The 21,295-nt window shown below is 46.9% G+C and overlaps 3 protein-coding genes and 1 long non-coding RNA gene across 9 annotated transcripts in view; 3 read left to right on the plus strand and 1 right to left on the minus strand.

Annotated features, from left to right (window-relative positions):
• The window catches only part of LOC309354615 (uncharacterized protein), an 87,399-nt gene that overhangs the window by 12,314 nt on the left and 53,790 nt on the right, over positions 1–21,295 (plus strand). The window lies entirely within an intron of this gene.
• Positions 286–10,534, plus strand: LOC309354623 (uncharacterized protein). Its single transcript, XM_081884861.1, has 6 exons — positions 286–420; positions 1,867–2,349; positions 2,529–2,610; positions 2,864–2,946; positions 4,105–4,231; positions 9,250–10,534. The coding sequence occupies exons 2-6, from the start codon at positions 1,948–1,950 to the stop codon at positions 10,233–10,235; spliced, it is 1,680 nt and encodes a 559-aa protein (XP_081740987.1). The 5' UTR covers positions 286–420; positions 1,867–1,947; the 3' UTR covers positions 10,236–10,534.
• Positions 11,834–14,495, minus strand: LOC309354639. Its single transcript, XR_014162366.1, has 2 exons — positions 14,405–14,495; positions 11,834–13,282 (listed from the first exon to the last, which is right to left on the minus strand). It is a non-coding gene; the product is annotated as an uncharacterized lncRNA (long non-coding RNA).
• LOC309354628 (uncharacterized protein) overlaps positions 13,330–21,295 on the plus strand; it is a 49,227-nt gene continuing 41,261 nt past the window's right edge. For 4 of the 6 annotated variants that reach the window (XR_014162365.1, XM_081884869.1, XM_081884871.1 and 1 more), the window contains exon 1: positions 14,419–14,496. The gene's annotated coding sequence lies outside the window, so the exon portion shown is untranslated. Of the gene's footprint in view, positions 13,474–14,418; positions 14,497–21,295 lie in introns of those variants that run through there. The other 2 variants (XM_081884874.1, XM_081884872.1) reach the window with 2 other exon arrangements.

Raw genomic sequence — 21,295 nt, forward strand, 5'->3', positions numbered from 1 at the left:
TTGAAAGTGGGGCTGCTCTGAGGGGGCGCTGAGCTCTGTCTCCCCGGAGATGGAAAGGCGCCTGGGACTCATTGCTGGGGCAGAAGGGAGGGGCAGGCAGAGAAGAAGAGAGAAAAGAACCCACGGAGGAAATGGCATATAAAATGTTCTTTTTCTGTTACAAAACTCCCTTATCCATTTATACAACTTGTTTTCTGATTATACCCCCTCCCGCATAAAAGGAGTGGCGATGGGGAGGGACAGGGGCCGCAGCTGGGTGAGCTCGGCTGGCCAAGGGTTAAGAGGAACTGAGCTGGATTCCTAGAGAGGACCAGAAATGGAGGCGGGGGCGGGTCCTCCAGAGTCCAAGCCCCGCCCTCCCCAGCCCCTTCCCGTCAGAGGAGGCAGCTGTTGTCTCCTCGGAGGCGCCTCCTGCATCGAGTGAGTCTCCTCTCTCTTCTTGCCTAGGGAGCTTTGGGGGGAGGGGGAGGGGAACCCCCCCAAATCAGGGAGCAGAGGGTCCTCTCTGCAAAGGATCAAGGGGGTGGTTGAATTGAATTTCAGAATTCTAGGGTGGGGAGGGAACCACGAGAGCATCTAGGCCGAACATGAGCAGTACAGGAATCTCCACTCAAAGGCTGGTCAGGATACGGATGAGCTGGACCCATGGCTGCCTTTTGGAGCCCATGGGGGGAAAGGTGGATAGAAATGCCACGAATACAGAGAGGGAAGCCAGCCCATAATTTGGTCCCTGCTTTCCATCAATTTCCGAGTCATCTTCATGCGCAGCTCCGCATGGAGGGCATTGCAAATATCCCTCCAGAAGCAGAGCATGGAGTCCCCTGGCCACAAAGAGACTCATCCAGAAGTACCCCACGCAGATGTGGGGGTTGTGCTGTGTCACATTATTAATGACACAGCCACCATCCTGAATTCCCAGGGCATATTTCAGGATTAAAACACAACATTGAAAAGAGTTTAAAACAACTTGCAATCACAGAAAGAAGGTAGGTCCTACTTTACCTCCTCTTGAGTACAGTGGTTGTTGTTGTTGTTGTTGTTTAGTCGTGTCCGACTCTTCGTGACCCCATGGACCAAAGAACGCCAGGCACCTCTGTCCTCCACTGCCTCCCGCAGTTTGGACAAACTCATGCTGGTAACCTCGAAAACACTATCCAACCAGAGTACAGTGGTACCTCAGGTTATATACTTAATTCATTCCGGAGCTCCGTTCTTAACCTGAAACTGCTCTTAACCTGAAGCACCACTTTAGCTAATGGGGCCTCCTGCTGCTGCTGTGCCGCTGGAGCACTATTTCTGTTCTCATCCTGAAGCAAAGTACTTAACCCGAGGTAATATTTCTGGGTTAGCAGAGTGTGTAGCCTGAAGCGTATGTAACCTGAGGTACCACTGTACTGTCTTTTGGCCTCACCCACTTGGCCCTCAGGGCGTTTCCCAGATGAGGATCTGGCCCTCAGAACAAGGAAAAAAGGACCCCATCTCAGTAGTTTGTCTTGAGGAGGTGGGAACTCCTCACTATAGCCTGGTTTCCACGTTACACTTGGTACAAATGACTCACTTGTCACTCACCGTTCTGACTTTATTCCTTGACTGCAAACACTTGCAGGCAGGATCAACCAGGCTGATTCATTTCACAGAAATCCCTTCACTTTCCTGCACATCTGGGATGGTCACTTTCCTTCTAGGAGGGCAGGAGCATTACTTCTCCTTTTCTTTCGTAAGCAAAGCTCAAAGTCCGCCCAGTGGTGCAGTCCAGCCTTGGTTCTTACGAGACTCATCCTCGCTTGCTCAGGGAACATTTTTCTCCTCTTGTCCGTGTTGTGATTTTATAACAGAACAATGCTTTTTCTTTGTTGGATTTTCTAGCACCTCTAATTTGGATGAACAGAACTTGGAAGAGGACCAAGGGGATCCTTCCTGTCTCTTGGAGGCTTCCTGAGAGCACAGATGGATGAGCAAGACTCAGCTGGCCCTGAAGTAGGAAGAGGCACGGCCATGGAAACGGGAAGCAGTGCAGGATTCTGGGAAGGCTCTGGGCAGAAGATCCTGGGAGAGGAGGACTCCCTTCGCTCAGAGGTGCAGAGCCAGCAATTCAGCTGGTTCTGTTACCAGGATGCTGAAGGACCCCGAGAAGTTTGCAGCCGACTCTACCACCTTTGCCACCAGTGGCTGAAGCCAGAAAGGCACACGAAAGCTGAGATGCTGGACCTGGTGATCTTGGAGCAGTTCCTGGCTGTCCTTCCAGCGGAGATGGAGAGCTGGGTGAGGGAATGTGGAGCAGAGACCAGTTCCCAGGCGGTGGCCCTGGCCGAAGGTTTCCTCCTGAGTCAGGCAGAAGAGAGGAAGCAGGTGAGAGAGACTTTCCTCTGGATGCTCCCAAGGGGCTCCAAGGAGGGAGAAGTTCCCAGATCCCATCCTTTTTTGGAAACATCCTAGGAAGGATATCAGATGCTGCTAAAGTTGATGCCTCTGCCATTCCTATTCTGATTCTCTTCCCCGTCTGTTTTGAATCCTTGTTGCTGTTTCAGGGAAAGGATCCGTTTGCTGAAATGGGTCCTGATTCCTCTGAAGTAGAGAAGTCTCTGTTGGACATCAGAGATAAGCCACTGGGTAAGAAGGAAGGAGTATTTTCTCAGTTTGGTCTCATTCTGTTGGTGTTGAAAGTAACCTAGTGGTTCTTTTGATCTTTTGGGGAAGACACTTGAGGCCCAGAGCCCAGAGGAGCCTGATAAATAATTTTGCACAATTAAATCTGAAATAGATATAGGGGGTATTTCTTAATCTGTAGTTAGAGATGCACTGCTTCAGCTCTGAGAGAAGCATCCTGCACTCCTGTCTCCCCACTTCCCTTTGTCTCTAACAGGTGAAAGAAGGATGCCGGCAAGACCTCCTCCTCCATCTCTTCATCCTGGTGGAGGGGAAGCAGCGGCTGAGGAACCGGATCAGGTGTGGGGAAGGAGCCATGGGGGGGGGGGGGAGAAGGAAGGGGGGGAGGCAGGGGATTCTGAGACAGAACACGTTTCTCTGCATCTCTTTGCTTCTGTCACAGCAGCTCTTCAGAAAATGTCATCCCATAATGTTTATCTGCTGAGAATAAGGAACAGTCACCTCACCTTGGCTAACCTTCTGAATGACACTAGTGTTATTTCTCAGTCCTTGCAGTTTCATTTTTATATTTATCACTGGGCACTAAAATCGGCTTCTCAGCAGTTAGCAAGCCATCTAATACGGTGCCGCCGATCCACTGCTTAAAGGCCTGATTGTGTCTGTTCTGAATGCAGGGCAGCAGGGAACCAAGGACCTGAGGCAAGTCAGGACCCTTGGGAACAACAACAACAATGCGAGGGATAACGCATCGAAGAACTCGGACTTATCCGATGTTTTGCATTGGATCCCCTCCAACCCTGGGCTGAAGTCAGCGGACGAGTGAGGGGAGTCCAGCTGTGAACTTGGGTGGCCAGACAGAACATGACTCCCTCCCTCCAACAAGGAGAGGTGCTGCTGTGGCAGCGGGGGAATGGATCTCAACGCCCACAGGTTGACGCAGAAATCATTTTTGAGGCCTCAAAATTCAAAGGTCATCATGCACAATTGGCCAAATGCTTGCTCTGACCTTGAGGGACTCTAATAACATACACTTCAAGCAGTGTGATTGTGCCCTGGTTTTACAACGGGACCCAAGTTGTGATGGATGTGTCTCCATTTAGCTCCTTACGGGAGCTCTATCTGTAGGGCTATGTAGGCTCTTAGCCACGAGATTAAGCGAAAACAAAATATAGCAATTATAACTGGTCATTTACCTTTTTTACCTTTATAAGAGAACAAATGAGATGTTCCCGGTAAGTTCTGACACCTTTTCTGAAAAATAGCACTGCCGACACACATGGTGGGTGTGTCCACAAATACATGAGTTCTGGCAAAAGGGTTTTGCAAAGATCTCTTTGATCACAAGACAGACAAAACCTGTGACCCCAGGACTGCCTCTGCTTAACCTGTACAGTCAGGAAACAAAGAATTTATAACTCATCAGGTAACCACGGCAAGAATGACCATTACCTGAACATGGAATACATTGCAAATATGGACCTTTTTATTTCCTTTTAGGGTCTAGTGTGCTTTGAAGACATCACTGTTTGTTTCACTGCTGAGGAGTGGGCGTTGCTGGATCCTGCCCAGAGAGCTCTGCATCAGGAGGTTACAGAGGAGAATCGTGGTATCCTGGCCTCTCTCAGTAAGGCTCCTAGTTGCATCATGAGATCTGTTTTGCAATTCCATACATATATCTCTGTTGTGAGGGAGCTCAATAGCGCGGCCTTCAGCAGCTGGGCTTCCAGCACCTCCACAGGTCACCTTGAATGGAGGACTGTTTGTTCTGGGAATGTACTTCCTCCAATTACGCCTTTCTAAACAGAGATCTTAATTGTCAGGGGTGCCTTTACCTTAAACAGAGATCAGGCTGGTCTGAACTGCCCAAACCTTTTAAAAGGAGGCTTCATTCTTATAAAAGGTAAAGGACCCCTGACCCTTAAGTCCAGTCGCGGATGACTCTGTGGTTGCAGCGCTCATCTTGCTTTACTGGCCAAGGGAGCTGGTGTTTGTCCGCAGACAGCTTCCGGGTCATGTGGCCAGCATGACTAAGCCGATTCTGGCGAAACCATAGCAGCGCACGGAAATGCCGTTTACCTCCCCGCCAGAGCAGTACCTATTTATCTACTTGCACTTTGACGTGCTTTCAAACTGCTAGGTTGGCAGGAGCAGGGACTGAGCAACAGGAGCTCACCCTGTTGCGGGGATTAGAACCGCCAACCTTCTGATCGGCAAGCCCTGGGCTCAGTGGTTTAGACCACAGCACCACCCTTCATTCGTGTGTGTGTGTGTGTGTGTGTGTGTATATATATATATATATTCATTCATTTTTACATTCTACAATGTTTCAACAACAACATTTAAATCTAAACAAATTCAGCCTACATTTTCTGCCACTTCCCTCCCTCCAACTCTGGGGTTCCTTATTTGATATTCTATTCTTACTGCATAATCAATTCAAATCTATTTGCAAATGTATCCTTATACTTCCTTTAACTTATTTCTAATTGCTCATGTTTATTTCAATCCTGCTAATGTTTTCAATTGTTTTCAATTTATCTCTATATATTCAGCAAAATTTCCCCATTCTGTTAAAAATAAGTATCTCACGTTGATCTCTTATTCTTCTGGCAAGTTTCGCAATCTCAGCATGTTACGTCAGCTTTACTTGCCAGTCGTCTTTTGCCAGTCGTCTTTTGTTGGTACTGCTTTTTCTTTCCATCTTGGGCCTATACCATTCAGGCAGCTGTGGTAGCATACATAACCAGGTTTTCCCCCTCATCTTTGGGTACCTTTCCCCCCATTATACCTGAAAGGGAAGCTTCCAGGTTTTTAACAAAGATTATTTTCAGCCTTTTTTTCAACTCGTTATAAATCATTTCCCCGAAGACTTTTACTATCTTACACGAACACAACATGTGAAAAAGGTACCTTCCTTCCCTTGACATTCCCAGCAGGCATTTGATTTGGTCTTGTACATTTTAGCTAAGTTACTAGGAGTCAAATGCCATCTATACATCATTTTCTTTTAACTCATAACATGCTGTAAATCTCCATTCCACAATCTTTCCCATGCTGCCATTTCAATGTTATATCATATATACGGGCCACATGTTCTCCTGCAATGATTTTGCAAAGTTTTTTGCAGATAAAATCGCTCAGATTCGGAAAGAAGTAGACTCCACCGTGGGAGCAGGGCTGGGGCGGGAGAGTGCTAGAGTTCTGTCTAGTCAAGTTGAGTGGAATCAATTCCAATCTGTTACCTCCGAGGATGTGGACAGGCTGCTTGGACGAGTGAAGCCAACCACCTGTCTCCTGGATCCTTGCCCATCCTGGCTTATAAACGTTAGCCGGGAAGGACTGGGTGATGGGCTTCGTGGGGTGGTGAATGCTTCTCTCTGTGAGGGAGCCTTCCCAGACCCGCTGAAAGAGGCGGTTATTAAACCGCTTCTTAAAAAAACATCTTTAGATGCGGCCACAATGGCCAACTATTGCCCAGTCTCAAATCTTCCATTCTTGGGCAAGGTGATAGAGCGAGCGGTTGCTGAACAACTCCAGGCACGCCTGGAAGAAGCGGACCATTTGGATCCCTTCCAGTCGGGATTCAGGCCTCATCATGGGACTGAAACTGCTTTGGTCGCGCTGGTTGATGATCTCCGGCGGGCTAGGGACAAAGGTGAGAGTTGTTTCCTAGTTCTGCTGGATCTCTCAGCGGCGTTTGATACCATCGACCATAACATCCTTCTGGACCGTCTTGAGGGGCTGGGAGCTGGGGGCACTGTTATACAGTGGTTCCGCTCCTTCCTCCTGGGCCGTGTTCAGAAAGTGGTGGTGGGGGATGAGTGTTCAGACCCCTGGGCTCTCACTTGTGGGGTGCCTCAGGGTTCTGTCCTCTCCCCCATGCTTTTCAACATTTACATGCAGCCGCTGGGAGAGATCATCAGGAGGTTTGGGCTGGGTGTTCATCAGTGTGCAGATGATACCCAGCTCTACCTCTCTTTTAAATCAGAACCAGTGAGGGCAGTGAAGGTCCTGTGTGAGTGTCTGGAGGCGGTTGGAGGATGGATGGCGGCTAACAGATTGAGGTTGAATCCTGACAAGACAGAAGTACTGTTTCTGGGGGTCAGGAGGCGGGCAGGTGTGGAGGATTCCCTGGTCCTGAATGGGGTAACTGTGCCCCTGAAGGACCAGGTGCGCAGCCTGGGAGTCATTTTGGACTCACAGCTGTCCATGGAGGCACAGGTCAAATCTGTGTCCAGGGCAGCTGTTTACCAGCTCCATCTGGTACGTAGGCTGAGACCCTATCTGCCTGCAGACTGTCTTGCCAGAGTGGTGCATGCTCTGGTTATCTCCCGCTTGGACTACTGCAATGCACTCTACGTGGGGCTACCTTTGAAGGTGACTCGGAAACTACAACTAATCCAGAATGCGGCAGCTAGACTGGTGACTGGGAGCGGCCGCTGAGACCATATAACACCGGTCTTGAAAGACCTACATTGGCTCCCAGTATGTTTCCGAGCACAATTCAAAGTCTTGGTGCTGACCTTTAAAGCCCTAAACAGCCTCGGTCCAGTATACCTGAAGGAGCGTCTCTACCCCCATCATTCTGCCCGGACGCTGAGGTCCAGCGCCGAGGGCCTTCTGGCGGTTCCCTCATTGCGAGAAGCAAAGCTACAGGGAACCAGGCAGAGGGCCTTCTCGGTAGTGGCGCCCACCCTGTGGAACGCCCTTCCAGCAGATGTCAAAGCGATAAACAACTACCTGACATTCAGAAGACATCTTAAGGCAGCCCTGTTCAGGGAAGTTTTTAACGTGTAATATTTTACTGTATTTTTGGTTTTTATGGAAGCCGCCCAGAGTGGCTGGGGAGGCCCAGCCAGATGGGTGGGGTATAAATAATAAATAATAAATTATTATTATTATTATTATTATTATTATTATTATATCCACTGCTCAATGTATCATCAGCGATTTGACCTGTTCGTGTTTTGTCTACCATTCTAATAATATTTTGCCATTATGGTTTCTATTTCCCAGCAAGTTTTTACATTTATCCCAAACTATATATATGTTTTTCCTAATAACATGATTCATGAAAGCTTTATGCCTTTCAGCTTTCCATGCCACAAATATGTGTACCAACCCAATTTATGATCATGCCCTTCTAACTACAAAATCTGAACAGTTCTCAGTGTTAACCACTCCTTTAACCAGTAAAGGCATAATAAACAGTGGTAACTTGGTTCTCAAATGGCTTAGTCACCAAACAAATCAGCTACCGAACGCTGCAAACCCGGAAGTGTTCCAGTTTGTGAACATTTTTCAGAAGCCAAACGTCCGACGTGGCTTGAGTGCAGAAAGCGCCTGCAGCCAATCGGAAGCTGAACCTTGGTTTTCGTTACAGATAGGTAGCCGTGTTGGTCTGCCATAGTCAAAACAAAAAAAATTCCTTCCAGTAGCACCTTAAAGACCAACTAAGTTAGTTCTTGGTATGAGCTTTCGTGTGCATGCACACTTCTTCAGATACACTGAAACAGAAGTTTCCAGACCCTTCTATATAGTGAGAAGGTGGGGAGGGGTATTACTCAGAAGGGTGGTGGGAATGGGTGATTGGCAGATAGCTGTGATGAGCCTGTTGACGACTCTTAACGACTGCAATAGGTATTACAGGAAGAAGCAAGGGGTGAGAAGGTGAAAAGTGGCTTTGTCATGTATAATGAGATAAGAATCCAATGTCTTTGTTCAGGCCAGGTTTCTCCATGGTTTTAAGTTTGGTGATAAGTTGCAATTCAGCAGCTTCTCTTTCCAGTCTATTTCTGAAATTCATTTGTAGTAAAACAGCTACTTTGAGATCTTGTATAGAATGTCCTGGGAGATTGAAGTGTTCTCCTACTGGTTTCTCTGTCTTGTGATTCCTGATGTCCGATTTATGTCCGTTTATTCTTTGGCGTAAGGTCTGGCCTGTTTGTCCAATATAGAGAGCTGAGGGACACTGTTGGCATTTGATGGCATATACAATGTTAGACGATGAGCAATTAAATAGTCCTGAGATAGTATGTGTGATGTTGTTGGGGCCAGTAATGGTGTTGTCTGGGTGTATGTGGCAGCAAAGTTGGCATCTGGGTTTATTGCAGGCTCTGGTGCCAGTGTCCGTGTTAGGTCTGGTTGTAGTATTATTGTGGGTTAGGAGTTGTTTGAGATTGGGTGGCTGTCTGTAGGCAATGAAAGGTCTTCCTCCCAGAGCTTGAGAAAGAGAACTGTCATTGTCCAGGAGAGGTTGTAGATCTCTGATGATGCGTTGTACTGTTTTGAATTGTGAGCTGTATGTGATGAATAGAAGTATTCTGTTATTTTCTTTTTTGGGTCTGTCTTGTAGCAAGTTCTCTCTGGGTATCAGTCTGGCTCTGTTGATCTGTTGTCTAACTTCAGCTGCTGGGTATTTTAGTTCTTAAAAGGTTTGCTGTAGATCTCTTAGGTGAGAGTCTCTGTCTGTAGAATTGGAACAGATGCGGCTGTAACGTAGTGCCTGGCTATATACAATGGACTGTTTGGTATGTTTGGGATGGTAGCTAGAGGCATGTAGATATGTTTTGGTTTTGGTTTTCGAACACTGGAAACTCCATTTCTTTCTTAGGCTTTGATCTGTTCCTCTCTTTGTTGCAGGTGGTGATGAATTAGAAATTAAGAACCAGCGAATCCATGACAAAATCCACGCAGTGGAGAACCCCTATCAATATGTGGAGTGTGGAGAGAGCTCTCATTCCTCATCCCATCCAAGAAATCCCATTGGGAAGAAACCATATCAGTGCTTGGAATGTGGGAAGAGCTTCCATCAGAGGTCCCATCTCACGGCCCATCAAAGAATTCACACAGGGGAGAAACCCTATCAGTGCTTGGAATGTGGAAAGAGCTTCAATATGAAACAAAATCTCACTACCCATCAAAGAATTCATAAAGGAGAGAAACCTTATCAGTGCTTGGAATGCGGGAAGAGCTTCAGTACAAAGGCCTATGTCACTTCCCATCAAAAAATCCATACAAGGGAGAAACCATATAAGTGCTGGGAATGTGGAAAGAGCTTTGACTGGAAATATAATCTCACTTCCCATCAAAGAATTCATACAAAACCTTTTCAGTGCTTGGAATGTGGAAAGAGCTTCAGTGAAAGCATCAAACTCACTGCCCATCAAATAATTCATACAGGGGAGAAACCATTTCAGTGCTTGGAATGTGGAAAGAGCTTCTCTCGGAGCGACTCTTTCACTTTCCATCAAAGAACTCATACAGGGGAGAAACCCTATCAGTGCTTGGAATGCGGAATGAGATTCACTCAGAAAGGAAGTCTCACTTCCCATCAAAGAACTCATTCCTGGGTGAGCCCACACAAATGCTTGGAATGTGGAAGGACTTTTAGTCAGGACTCTTATCTCATTTCCCATCAAATAATTCATACAATGGAGAGACCGTATAAATGCTTGGAATGTGGGGAGTGTTTTAGTCAGGAGTCTTTTCTCACTTCCCATCAAAGAACTCACAGCAGGGAGAATCAGATTCCCCAAGAATCATTGGATTGTTGCATTGGATTGGATGGTGAGAGTCATCTTCTCCAACCCCCTGCAATGAAGGATATTCAACAAAAGAGTTCATAACAGATGGCCATCAAACCTTTGCTTTAAATCCTTCAAATCAAGAAGAGTCCACCACCACCTGAACTTCTTTGTTCTACAGTCAAACAGTTCTTGCTGTCAGAAAGTTCCTGATGTTTCATCAGATTCCCCTACTTGCATCTTGAATTCATTGGTGTGTCCTTCCACCAGAACAGAAAAAAGGAAGTTTGCTCACTCTTCCATGGCACAGCCCTTTCGATGTTGGAAGATGTCTATAAGATGTGTTTCAGATCTCCTTCTCCATCTCCTTTTCTCCATAATAAACATCCCGGCTCCCTCAACCATTTATCCAAGTCTTGGTTTCCAGAGCCATGATCACCTTGGTCTCCCTCCTCTGCACCCATTCCAGCATGTCAGGGATGAGGCAGATCCAGAACTCTGGTTCAAAAGGTCTGGCCCCAGAAGCATCAAAGCCATTGTGGAGACAGAATATGTGCAACACAACATTCCTGCGTTGCAGGGGTTGGAATGGAAGACCCTTGGGGTTCCTGCCAACTGTATGATTCTGTGATGATGCAGCCTAGAATGGCATCAGATTTTTATTTTGCTGCTGCATCTCACTGTTGACTCACTACAAACTTGTGGTCTACTAAGAGCCCTTGATCCTTTTCCAATATATGCATGTTATTCCTGCCTACGCGCGGAACCTGATATTTGTCCCTACTGAAATTCATTTATTGCATTCAAATACCCCCTTTTCCCCCAAGGTTCTCCCCCTCTTCTTGTAATACTGACAACAACCCTGTGAGGTTGGTCAGCAGTGCCAGGCCCCCAAGGACACCTGGTGAGCCTCATGGCCGAGTAGGAATTTGGACCCAGGTCTGCCAAGTCATACTCTGACACTCTAACCACTATACCACACTAGCTCTGTCATGAGACTCTCAGAAATTGTGCATTCATGCGCTTCTGCTTCATGTTTAGGCACAGTGTTCCGGTCCTTGTACTTAAAAGTTCTGTACACATGTATCAAAACAATAATATAATAGTGCATTTAAGGTACTGTTAGCTAGGGGGGCAGAAAGGGTGAGTAACCATCTACAGTGGTACCTTGGTTCTCAAACTTTATCCGCTCTGGAAGTCCGTTCCCAAACCAAAGCATTCCAAAACCAAGATGCGCTTTCCCATAGAAAGTAATGCAAAATGGATTAGTCCATTTCAGACTTTTAATAACAACCCCTAAAACACACACAAAAAAGCCGCAAAAATTAATAGCAAAAAAAAGACAGACCTCAGCATAAAACTCAAAATGAAACTGGGGAACTCAAAATGAAAGTGGGGCACTCAAATCAGAAGCGTAACGCTCGAAACAGAGCATGTTTGGCTTCCAAAAAATGTTCACAGCCCGGAACACTTCCTTCCTTGTGGGTTCCAAGTTGTTTGAGGGCCAAGGCGTTTGAGAACCAAGGTACCACTGTATGTCTTTTCAAATGTGTTTGTGGGAAGATGGTTATTCTTTTGTATTGATTCTTGCTTTTATTATGTATTTTGTGTTTTTATTTTGTATTTTTATGCTGTGAAGCACTCTGAGATCTTCTGGTGAAAGTCATTATACAAATGTAATAAAATAAATGGCAAAGTAGTCATAAACAATAAATAAAACTTTAGAATACACAACCAGACTGAAGAATACCCGCATAAATCATGAGAAGTTCTAAAATATACAAAAACCTACAGCTACAACCCCAAACCTGCTAAACCCAAGTCTCTGTTCAGCAGCCTCAGCTTTTGTAGCTGGAGTCAGTCTGGACTCTGCTAGGCCACATGGGGACAGGCCTGCAAGGCAGGAGAAGGCCTTCGAGGACTCCCAGCCAGGATGGGCTCTGTCATCTTCAGCAGCCTCAACCTTTGTAGCACTGGGTCCTTCTGTCCCAGACCATGTGGAAATAGGCCTGCGTGGCAGAGAGATGGTCTTCCAGGACTCGCAGCCAAGGTGGTTTCTGGCCTCTTCAGGAGAGACAGTTGGAGGTCAGAGTGGGGTGGGAGAGTGGTGGGAGTTGTGAAGGAGGGTTGGCTAGATCAGTAGAATAGGAACAGCACAATAAATCCACCTTTTACAGTTTTAATAAAATAAAAGTAACAGGCACATTTGAAAGCACATGCTTATGTACACAAAGTTACCTTGAACTTCCATTTTTATTTTTTAATAAAACGGTTATACTGCACCAGACACGTCATTCCTTGCTATGTTGGGGGAGAAGTGTTCAGATAGGAGTTCTCTGGGGTGGCACCGGGAATCAAGGGGGTGTTTGGTGAAAGGCCCCGTGAATAAAAGTGGGAAGGTGGCGCAGGGAGGTGTGGGCACTGCCAGAGCACCCGAACAAAAGAGAACCCAAACTTTTTTTAGCTGCTAATCCCTATGTTACACTCCTCAAAAAACTACATCACTAATACATCATGGTGACATCATGAAAGGGGAGGTCTGGTGGCCATAATCTGAGCATCCTGGACCCTGCCCCATGGTTCCCCTTGCCCTCCACCAAACACCCATCAAGTGGAACTAAAGAGATCTTTACATTTCCCTGTTTCCCAGCCGAGTGAATCCCACCATTTTGTCTTCATCTGGGTTTGTTATTTCTGGCATGGCTACCTGTCTGGCACTCAGGTATCAGGATGCCAGGGATTATCCCTCAGGCAGAGGGGCTGCTGAGTAGCTGAGCTCACATGTCTATATGAATTTCTGAAGTTTCCCCAGTGAGCCAGTACAGAGATCCATTGATCAGTGAATTCTTACATTTGGTATCGTGCAGCAAAGGCCCTTTGAATAGATAGGAAGAAACTGTGATGAAGTGTTTTGTGGGGACAAGTCACAAAAGTGATTGTGCTGATTTTGGTAGTGGGCTGCAAGTGCAGGATATCTGCTGGAGGGGCAAACACCTCCGAAACCTATATATAAATTCCTGCAACACCCTATTACTGGGGTAGAAGGAAGGCAATTGCTATGAAGAATGGACAGGCACAAAGTGCTAAGTCCAAGAGACTGATCAGAAGTCTCAACCTTTGTAGCTGGATCCATCTGTACATCCATCACCCTGGACCAAAGGATTAAAAGAACAAAAAAAGGAGATTGGCTGGCCAAGGGTTAAGAGGAGCTGAGCTGCATTCCTAGAGCAGACAGGAAAAGAAGAGGAAGCAGGCTAGTCCTCCCAAGCCAAAGCCCCTCCCTCTGCAGCGCCTTCCTTGCTCGAGAGGAAAGGATCTGCCCGCTCTCTTCTGGGATCTGGTGAGCCTCCTCTCCCTTCCCTAGAGGGTGATTTGGGGAGAAGGGGAGGGTGCATTGGGGGTCTTCCCAATCCATGCAGCATGGGACCCCCAAGTGAGGGAGCAGAGGGTCCTGGCCCCTTCTTTTCTGAAAACCAGAGCGGGAGGTGAGTTCGCCGCAGGTATGAAAAGATGCTCCTTATTGTGCCAACTTCCTGGGGCACCCAAAAAATTCTGCATGAAGGAGCCGGACAAGGTGAGGTACAGGTGGGTAAAGGACCCCTGGACGGTTAAGTCCAGTCGAATTCAACTTTGAGGTGTGGCTCTCAGCGCTGATTTCAGCCTGAGGGAGCCGGCATTGGTCCAGGCAGGATTCAGGGTCAGGTGGCCAGCAGGACTAGACCGGTAAGCTCAAGAGGCCCTGTGGTTTAGACTACAGCGCCACCCCATCCACGACAGCCCAACACCCCCCCCCCAAATCAGAAGGCACTCAGCAAATGAGACTTTCATAGAATCACAGAATTGTAGAGTGGGAAGGGACCCTGGCAGTCATCTAGTCCACCTCCCTGCATTGCAAGAATCGTCACTAAAGCATCCATGACGCTTTAAAACTCTCCATGGAAGGAGAGTCCACCAGCCTTCGCAGGGAGGCTGTTCCCATTGTTGAACACCCCTTACCCTCAGAGACTTAGACAGAAGCTCCTTGAAGCCACGAGCCAATTCCCCCCCCCTCAGGTTCCTCTTTCCCCATCTCAACCATTCCTCATATGGCTTGGCTTCCAGACCCTTGATCATCTTGGCTACCCTCCTCTGCACATCTTCCAGCTTGTCAAGATCCTTCCGAAATTGTTGTCCATGTGTGGCTAAAGTATTCCGTGTGTGGTCTGACCAAGCAGTATAGAATGCTGCTATTATTTCCCTTTATGCTGACTCTACACTGGCTTCCCACTTACCTTTGTCTCTTGCAGGTGATATAAGGTTGCTGGCAAGACCTCCTCATCCATCTTTTCTTGGTGGTGGAGCAGTGACTGTGGAAGCAGCTCAGGTAGGGGAAAGCAGCCTTGTGGGGAAAGAGGCGGAGGGGTGGGGCAGCCAGGGTTCCTCTGGAGTCCCAGGAATTTCTCGCCTCTTCCTCTTGGCTTCTGTCAAAACTGCCCCTTGACGTTGTTTTAGGGCATTGGGTGAGTCCTCCACCTACACAGAACAATGCACAGAACAAAACACAAAATAAAATAATTCCATTAAGACGTTAAAAGAAGCATCCATTAAAACAGCACAGCAGGAACAGGAAGGAAAGAGCAAAACAATTTGTGGTAATATGATCATTATACTGGCTAAGAGGAGGACCTTTCTCTCTCTCTTTTAAAGAGTTCACTGTCCTTTGAAGACGTCGCTGTTCCTTTCCCAGGTGAAGAGTGGGTGTTGCTGGGTCCTGACCAGAGAGCTCTGCATAAAGGAGAATTGTGGGATCATGGCCGCTCTTGGTAAGGCTCCCTGTTGGATCTTAATATATTTTTTGAAATTCCGTACTAATCTATCCATGTGAGGAACATCCCAGATTTTGATGGTGCTGAACAGTGCCACCTACAGCACCTGAGATTCTCACACCCCACAGCTCACCTTGAAAATTCTTCCTCCAGTCCAGTAGAATGAGTGTTCCTTATTAGGATAATAATCTATAATCCTTTATTATATGTTCATTAATTTGTACCCAATCCCATCTCTTGTTGGCCATGATGCCTCACCTTAATCTCGGAAGAAAAGTCCTTCTAATTACTCTCCTTCCCCCCCCCCCAGATGAGTCACCAGCTGCTTGGCGGTTTCCCGCCTGAGTTTACTTCAGCTTGAACGAAAGATCCTTTTTCTCCCAGCTCTCTCTCTGCCATCACAGAATGTTTCTTACTGTTTCAGCCCATGGCTCCTCCATTCCTCTGCTCCATAATAATAGTGAAGATACAGCCTTGTTAGAGGGCTTTGTATTTTTCTTTTCTTTTCCTTTTTCTTCATCTTCTATTTATCCAGTTTACTTTCTTTTCCTACTTATCCACTCTGTTTTATTTTTATTTAGTTTGATTTTCATTATATTCTATGCTGAAATCCCCTGAAAACAAAGCATGCGAGGTTGAACCCAAAATTTATCTCCCAATTCATCTCCCTAGAGAGCCAGTGTGGTGTAGTGGTTAAGAGTGATAGACTCGTATCTGGTGAACCGGGTTCGCGTCTCCACTCCTCCACCTGCAGCTGCTGGGTGACCTGGGGCCAGTCCCACTTCTCTGAAGTCTCTCAGCCCCACTCGCCTCACAGAGTGTTTGTTGTGGGGGAGGAAGGGAAAGGAGAATGTGAGCCCCTTTGAGACTCCTTGTTGTTTAGTTGTTTAGTCGTGTCTGCCTCTTCGTGACCCCCTGGACCAGAGCACGCTAGGCCCTCCTGTCTTCCACTGCCTCCCGCAGTTTGGTCAAACTCAGGCTGGTAGCTTCAAGAACACTGTCCCACCATCTCGTCCTTTGTCGTCCCCTTCTCCTTGTGCCCTCCATCATTCCCAACACCAGGGTCTTTTCCAGGGAGTCTTCTCTTCTCATGAGGTGGCCAAAGTATTGGAGCCTCAGCTTCAGGATCCGTCCTTCCAGTGAGCACTCAGGGCTGATTTCCTTCAGAATGGAGAGGTCTGATCTTCTTGCAGTCCATGGGACTCTCAAGATTCTCCTCCAGCACCATAATTCAAAATGAGACTCCTTAGGGTAGTGATAAAGCGGGATATCAAATTCAAACTCTTCTTCAAACTCTTCTTCTCAGCCCCACTCACCTCACAGAGTGTTTGTTGTGGGGGAGGAAGGAAAAGGAGATTTGTGAGCCGCTTTGAGACTCCTTCGGGTAATGATAAAGTGGGATATCAAATCCAAACTCTGTCTTCAAAGGGAGAGTGTGATACTGGTATATTTACCCTGGCTGTCATAAATCATCACATAAGAATCTCTGCTGGCAGAGCGGCAACAGCCAAGAACTAGCCAGTCTCCCCCATCTTGGAAGTCACCGCTTCTGTCCCTTTTGGTTCACCAAAGAGATGACTGACATTAGAGATGGAGCAGATTCCATGATTGGACCAAACAAAATCCATCCCAAAATCCATGCCAGAAAAGAGCCAGGCTTTTGGAATCTCAGGTTCCCATAAAGATGCCCCTGAATGCCAGTCAAACAATTCAATGAACCCTGAAGTAAGACCTCCCATCTATCTCCCTTCTGTTCTTCCTCTCTCACAAGCGTTAAGGACCATTGTTCAATAATTTGGGGGGCTCCATTTCTTGCTAAGCCTCTAATTCATCTCTCTCTTTGTTGCAGGGGGTGGTGAACTGGAAATGGACGACAAGGGAGACCATGACGAAATCCACACAGAGGAGAAACCATATAAAAATTTGGAGTGTGCAAAGAGCTTCAGTCAAAGCTCCCAAACAACTTCCCATCAGAAGAATCCCATTGGGAAGAAACCCTACCAGTGCTTGGAATGTGGAAAAAGCTTTGGTTGGAGGGCTCATCTCACTGTCCATGAGAGAATTCATACAGGGGAGAAACCTTACCAGTGTGTGGAATGTGGAAAGAGCTTCAATCAGCAGGCCAATCTCACTACCCATCAGAGAATTCATACAGGGGAGAAACCCTATCAGTGCTTGGAATGTGGAAAGAGCTTCAAGGAAAGGGCCAAGCTCACTTCCCATCAAATAATTCACACAGGGGAGAATCCTTATCATTGCTTGGAATGTGGAAAGAGCTTCAACTGGAAATATAATCTCATTTCCCATCAAAGAACCCATACAGGGGAGAAACCGTTTCAGTGCTTGGAGTGTGGAATGAGATTCAGTCACAAGGGAAGTCTCACTTCCCATGAAAGAACTCATACCTGGGTGAGCCCACATAAATGCTTGGAATGTGGAAGGACTTTTAGTCAGGACTCTCATCTCATTTCCCATCAAATAATTCATACAATGGAGAGACCGTATAAATGCTTGGAATGTGGAGAGTGTTTTAGTCAGGAGTCTTTTCTCACTTCCCATCAAAGAACTCACAGCAGGGAGAATCAGATTCCCCAAGAATCCTTGGATTGTTGCATTGGATTGGATGGTGAGAGTCATCTTCTCCAACCCTCTGCAATGAAGGATATTCAACAAAAGAGTTCATGACAGATGGCCATCAAACCTTTGCTTAAAAACCTTCCAATTCAGGAGTGTCCCACACCACCTGAACTACTTTCTTCCACAATCAAACAGCTGCTAGAAAGTTCTTCCTGATGTTTAGTCAGAATCTCCTTCCTTCTACCTTAAATCCATTGGTTTGGGTCCTCCTTCCACCAGAGTAGGAGAAACCAAGTTTGCTCCATCTTCCATGGCACAGCCCTTTGCATATTGGAAGATGTGAAGGAGTGCCTGGTCCCCCAGTGAGCATCATGCCTAAGTAGGGACTTGAACCCAGGTCTGCCAAGTCGTATTCTGACACTCTAACCACTCTAACCACTAGCTGTGTCATGAGTCTCTTGGAAAGTGTGCATGCATGTGCGTCTCTTTAAGTTTAGGCACAGTGTTCTGGTGCTTGTATTTAAAGTTGTGTACACATCGGATCAAAATAATAATAATGCATTTAAATTACTGTTAGCTATGGAGGCAGAAAAGGTGAGTTACAGGGTTCTGTAGCTGAGAACTGGGAATCACGCTTGTGTAACAACAGCATAAAAACCAGAGCGTTGCTTAATTAAACCTATGTCCTTTCTAATTAAATCTATGTCCTTTCAAATGTGTTTGTGGGAAGGGGTTATTCTTTCTTTTATTATGTATTTTGTGTTTTTATTTTGCATTTTTATGTTGTGAAACACACTGAGATCTTCGGATGAAAGACGTCATACAAATGTAATAGATTAAATAAATAAATAGCAAAATGGTCATAAGCAATAAATAAAACATTAAAATACACAACCACACTGAAGAATAGCCACATGAATCATGAGAAGATCTAAAATAAAGATAGAAAAACCTGTAGCAACAACAAACCTGCTAAGCCCCAGAGTTTGTTCAGCGGCCCCAGCTTTTGTAGCTGGAGTCAGTCTGGACTTTCCTACATGGGAAAAGGCCTGCAAGGCAGGAGAAGGTCTTAGAGGACTCACAGCCAGGATGAGGGGGCCGGGCCTCAGGCCGGTGGAGAAAGCCTGCAAGGAAACAGTTGGAGGTTGAAATCAGTACTATAGGAATACCCTTGTAATATCCATTTTTACAATAGTAAGAAAAGAAAGAAAAGAAAAAACTGGAAGATTTGAAACCATACACTTACGTTATGGTTGCCATATTTCAAAAAGTAAAAACCAGGACACCCCGAAAGCAGTTGAGCATTTTTTGGGAAGACCCTAACATTGCTGTGCTTTTTAAAGGACCCCTCCCATTTTATGACAATGCCAAAATAGCATTTTTTAAAAAATTGATTTATCTAAGATCCAGGAAAATCTGGACTTATGGCAGCCCTAACTTATCTACAGCAAGTTATCTTTAAATTAGTGTTTATTTTTAAATAAATCAGTTGTACTCCACCTCACACCTCATTCTTTGCTACGTTGGGGGTGAAGTGTTCAGGTCAGAGTTCTGGGGTGGCAGTGAGAATAAGGGGGGGGGGGTTGGTGCCCCTTGAATGCAGAGGGAAGAGGGAGCAGGAGGGGGTGGGCGCAACATAGGAGAGGATTAACCTCTGCATGGTACATTCGGAAGCGTTTTTCAAAGTGCTCCATAAAAACAAACTTTTATAACATTCCTATAAGGTAGACCAGTAGCATAGGCACACCTTTCCTTAAACTTCAGTTGCTAAAATGAGCTGTTACACTTCAGGTAAATAGATGTTCCTGTTTCTAGATGAGGTGGAAAAATACTCAGATCAATTTCTGTTACTTTTCTCTCGTTCCTTTCCTTAGTTATGGAGGTGTGGCAGTTAAATCCTTTTGACCCAGACCAGGTTCCTTTCCCTCAGTCTCCCTTTCTCTCAGCAATGCCCCTCCTGAGGCGTTTTCTTTTGTGTGCCAGACCCAGGGGATCCCTCGGCCCTCTTCTTTCTCTCCCCTCCGGCCTGGAAGGAGACCCCCAGGGCCTGTCTACCCCCAGACTCAGCCTCCCTTTCCCCCCTAGCCCCTCTTCCTCGCTCAGCTGCCAGGCTCCTTCTGGCCACAGAGATTCTCCTCAGGGCGGATCTTCCACCCAGACCAGAGACACTGCTCCCTCAGACACAGCCTCTCTGTCTTCTTCTTCTTCCTATTATTATTATTATTATTATTATTATTATTATTATTATTATTATTATTATTATTATTATTATTATTATTATTATTATTATTCCTTTCTCCCATCTCAGCTCCAGCCTCAAAACTTCCTCAGAAAAGGCGCCTCTAATTTCCCCGCCAAAAGGGCTGGTTCCGCCCCCGCCTCTGGCTGGCAGTCTCGGTAGCCAATCAGAGAGAGGCTCCAGCCCCCTGGTGGCGTTTCTGAGGGACTGCAGCACCAGACTCGGCCCCGACCCACTGCTTAGTATTGCATCCCTGCCGCTTTCTGACACTGGGCCTTGAAAGTGGGGCTGCTCTGAGGGGGGCTGAGCTCTGTCTCCCCGGAGATGGAAAGGCGCCTGGGACTCATTGCTGGGGGAGAAGGGAGGGGCAGGCAGAGAAGAAGAGAGAAAAGAACCCACGGAGGAAATGGCTTCGAAAATGTTGCCGTGAGATTTGTTCCAACGAGATTTCATCGGGTTCTTTCAGCCGGGTTAAGAGGAACTGAGCTGGATTCCTAGAGAGGACCAGAAATGAAGGCGGGGGCGGGTCCTCCAGAGTCCAAGCCCCGCCCTCCCCAGCCCCTTCCTGTCAGAGGAGGCAGCTGTTGTCTCCTCGGAGGCGCCTCCTGCATCGAGTGAGTCTCCTCTCTCTTCTTGCCTGGGGAGCTTTGGGGGGAAGGGGAGGGTGAGGGGGGACCCCCCCAAAATCAGGGAGCAGAGGGTCCTCTCTGCAAAGGATCAAGGGGGTGGTTGAATTGAATTTCAGAATTCTAGGGTGGGGAGGGAACCACGAGAGTCATCTGGACCAAACATGAGTAATGCAGGAATCCCCACTCAAAGGCTGGTCAGGATACGGATGAGCTGCACCCATGGCTGCCTTTTGGAGCTCATGGGGGGAAAGGTGGATAGAAATGCCGTGAATACAGAGAGGGAAGCCAGCCCGTAATTTGGTCCCTGCTTTCCATCGATTTCCGAGTCATCTTCAAGCGCAGCTCCGCATGGAGGGCTTTGCAAATATCCCTCCAGAAGCAGAGCATGGAGTCCCCCGGCCACAAAGGGACTCATCCAGAAGTACCCCACGCAGATGTGGGGGTTGTGCTGTGTCACATTATTAATGACACAGCCACCATCCTGAATTCCCAGGGCATATTTCAGAATTAAAACACAACCTTTGCAATCACAGAAAGAAGGTTGTTGTTTAATCGTTTAGTCGTATCCGCCTCTTCATGACCCCCTGGACCAGAGCACGCCAGGCCCTCCTGTCTTCCACTGCCTCCCGCAGTTTGGTCAAACTCATGCTGGTAGCTTCAAGAACACTGTCCAGCCATCTCATCCTCCGTCGTCCCCTTCTCCTTGTGTCCTCCATCTTTCCCACCATCAGGGTCTTTTCCAGGGAGTCTTCTCTTCTCATGAGGTGGCCAAAGTCTTGGAGCCTCAGCTTCAGGATCCGTCCTTCCAGTGAACACTCAGGGCTGATTTCCTTAAGAATGGAGAGGTTTGATCTTCTTGCAGTCCATGGGACTCTCAAGAGTCTCCTCCAGCACCATAATTCAAAGGCATCA

This window comes from Podarcis melisellensis (assembly GCF_964234715.1).
Source record: "Podarcis melisellensis genome assembly, chromosome: 13".
In the NCBI taxonomy this organism is placed as follows: Eukaryota; Metazoa; Chordata; class Lepidosauria; order Squamata; family Lacertidae; genus Podarcis; species Podarcis melisellensis.